At 41.6% G+C, this 3,302-nt stretch overlaps 1 protein-coding gene across 6 annotated transcripts in view; it reads left to right on the top strand.

Moving 5' to 3' along the window:
* Positions 1 to 3,302, top strand: part of ATP2B1 (ATPase plasma membrane Ca2+ transporting 1) — a 133,278-nt gene that overhangs the window by 59,314 nt on the left and 70,662 nt on the right. For all 6 annotated transcript variants that reach the window (XM_024991379.2, XM_010804765.4, XM_024991382.2 and 3 more), the window contains 1 exon segment: positions 2,777 to 3,204. In XM_024991379.2, coding sequence (XP_024847147.1) covers positions 2,997 to 3,204 — 208 coding nt within the window. In that variant the 5' untranslated portion in view covers positions 2,777 to 2,996.

The raw sequence follows: 3,302 nt of genomic DNA, 5'->3' as shown, positions 1-3,302 counted from the left end.
GTGAGGAAGCTCCTTGTTCTCTGAAAATCAGTCAAGCAGTTCATTTCAGCTTGATGGTGATAGATGGGTAGGAGGCCAGAACTTGTTGAGGAAAATTTCTCTTTCTGGAAACCGGAGGAATGGTGACATACATGCTTCCAACACACAAACTGATGAATCTTAATTGTTTTATTTCTTAAATAATAATGATTTACTCTAGGATTGGTGTGGTGTTCAGATGCCAAGAAATTTTAGGTAGGAAAACACAGAGATCGTAAAACTAACCACCCTCTCCAGCTTTTGAAGTTGAGTTATTATAATAATTGATGTGTGATTATGAACCCACTTTGCCTAGGGGATGAGTAAAATTAGTAATAATTGGGCAAGCATAAGGATTTGTGAAGTGGGTGGAAGCAGGCAAAGAAAGAAAATGTCTTACAGAATTCATAACTGTCACATCCTTGTAAATTTAAGCCAAGGCCAGCGAACTTTTCCTTCCCCAGGTGTCTTTAAGCAGCGGGTAAAGAGTCAGCACCTTCATCCACTCTCCTGTCCAGGGCCCTCACGTTGTGCTCTCCGACCCAGTAGTGTTGATGTCCCCTGATAGTTTGTTAGAAACAGAAATTGTGGCGCCCGCCTTAGCCAGGCTGAAACTCGGGAAGTGGGGTGGCAGTCTGTAGTTTAACAAGTCCTCTAGCCAGTTCTGATGGATACTGAACTGGGAGAAACACATACCACGATTTTGCAGACATCTAGTTCCTCATCATTAGTGACAGTGAAAGTCACTCAGTCGTGTCCGACTCTGCGCGACGCCATGGCCTATACAGGCCAGAACACTGGAGTGGGTCACCTTTTCCTACTCCAGGGGATCTTCCCGACCCACGGATCGAACCCTAGTTTCCTGCATTGCAGGTGGATTCTTTACCAGCTGAGCCACAAGGGAAGCCCAGTCATTAAGATTTATTAAATATGGGCTTCCCTTGTAGCTCAGTTGGTAAAGAATCTGCCTGCACTGCAGGAGACCCAGGTTAGATCCCTGGGTCGGGAAGATCCCCTGGAGAAGGAAATGACTACCCACTCCAGTATCCTTGCCTGGAAAATCTCGTGGACAGAGGAGCCTGGTGGGCTGCTGTCCATGGGGTCACAAAGACCTGGACACGACTGAGCGACTAACGCTTACTTACTTAAATATGGGGCATTCTGGGGAGCAGAAGAAATTGAGTAGGTAAAATTGAGCTTAGTCTTGAATGCCCAACAGATATTAACATTAAGACTGTATTTTCATCCTATAGGTTTAGATAGAGTGGCACGGTGGTTATTTAAAAGACTAAATAGAGCCTCAAAATGTAGAAGGGATTGGTTATAGGAGATAATGGAATGAGAAAGAAACTAGAGGGTAGTGATTGTAATCTGTGTAGGACACTTGAAGATGGAGGACAACAGGGGATGTACAGAAGAGGCTTTTCAAAGGAATGATTAACTGAGTTCAGTTAACTCACTGAAGCTAAGGTGGACAGAGTCAAAGATGATTTAAGAGCTGAAGCCCACATGATTAAGATAATGATAGTTGGGAAGGAGCTTTCCAATTAAGGAATAAAGTGAATCCATTGTCAGGCGTGTTAACTTTGTGGTCCTAGTTTAAAAGGATATATATTGAGAAGGAAAAGTTGAGAGCTCGTTTTTAGTTGGTTTAGAGTAAGAGGAGAACTTGAAAGCACATTTGTCTCTTGGTGTTGGCAGGAGATTGGTTTTAGGCCAAAACGGCCCCGCAACCTCCCAATACCAAAATCTGCAGATGCTCATGTGGGCCGTCTATCTATGGGTTCCACATTTGCCCATTCAGCCAACCGGTTGTTGTGAAGAAAATGACAGTATGTATTCATTCACTCTTGAAGTGCTTACTGAATGTCTACCATGGGTCCGGCACAGTTCTAGGTTCTCAGGATATAAAAATGGACCAACCCGTGCCCAGCCTTCGGAACTAATGTTGTGGGTGGAGGGAGACAACAAATAAGTAAATAAGTGAACAAGATAATTTCAGGTAATACTAAGGGCCAGCAAAGAAAATAGAGTAACAGTGAAGAGTGGCTAAGGGGTAGAGGATTTCTTTAGATAGCTCTAAAGATAGTGAGGACCTGAGCTGGCAACATGTGACAGAAACCAGTTGAAAAATGTGAAACAGGTGAAAGATAGTTTTAGGAAGCCAAGAGGTGCTGGCATCACAGAGTGGCCAAGGAGAACTGCAGGAAAGCATGTGAGAAGGTTCCTGGTGCTTTTTGCCTTTTCAGGCACTCTTCCATATGAAAGGTTTGGAGAGAGAGGATAGTGTCTATTTGAAGGAACATGGGCTTAGAGGCATCCTACGTCATTCATGTCAGGCATTTGTTGGCTGTGTAGAAACTCCTCAATTTATCTGAGGCCTATTCTTCTCAGTAGAGTAAGGAGTAATAACACCTCATGGGATTAAATTGTGATGATTAAGTGAGAGAATGAATTTAAAGCCGCTAACGTATTGCTTGTAACATGTGCTTAATGATAACTATTAATAATCTCGATTGGTCATGTGAAATACAGTTTTATTTAATAATGGTGAAATATCATGTCTCTTGATACACAGTTTTATTTAGAAGTTATACTTTGAACTTTTATCATGCAAAACGTTTTAAGGGGTGCAAGACTGTTATTTTTGCAGTTAAATGATATATTTTGATTAGGGACCTGATGACACTTAAAGTATGCTTATATGCATAACACTCTCAGATGGATTTTACTCACTTTAAATATTTTCTTCTTACAGATATGTACCTCTCATGACTGATAGGAAGAAACTAGTCATGGGCCAAAGGTCAAGATACTTCCCTGGGAAATGCTGCTGATGCTCCTTTACAAAGTCATACAATGAATGTTTGGTTTAAGAAAGATTTTCCTATTTAAGAGATTTTCATCTTGGAAATATATCAAGTGAAAATTATAGAGTCTTTTGGGAAACATTTTCCTCCTAATAAATTATACCTGTAATGGGCGACATGGCAAACAACTCAGTTGCATATGGTGGAGTAAAAAACTCTTTGAAGGAAGCTAATCACGATGGAGACTTTGGAATTACACTCGCAGAGCTGCGGGCCCTCATGGAGCTCAGGTCCACAGACGCATTACGGAAAATACAGGAAAGCTATGGAGACGTCTATGGAATCTGCACCAGGTTAAAAACATCTCCCAATGAAGGTGAGCTGTATCACGTCCCTTTTTAGTACTTTGTTCAGCAAGTGCTGTGATTGACTCATAAAGAAGCATGCTTAGATTGTCTTAGCTGTTGTTTGATG

Source organism: Bos taurus, chromosome 5 (assembly GCF_002263795.3).
Source record: "Bos taurus isolate L1 Dominette 01449 registration number 42190680 breed Hereford chromosome 5, ARS-UCD2.0, whole genome shotgun sequence".
NCBI classification, from domain to species: domain Eukaryota; kingdom Metazoa; phylum Chordata; class Mammalia; order Artiodactyla; family Bovidae; genus Bos; species Bos taurus.
Note: the sequence above shows the minus strand (reverse complement) of the source record. Positions and strands in the feature narration are given on the sequence as shown.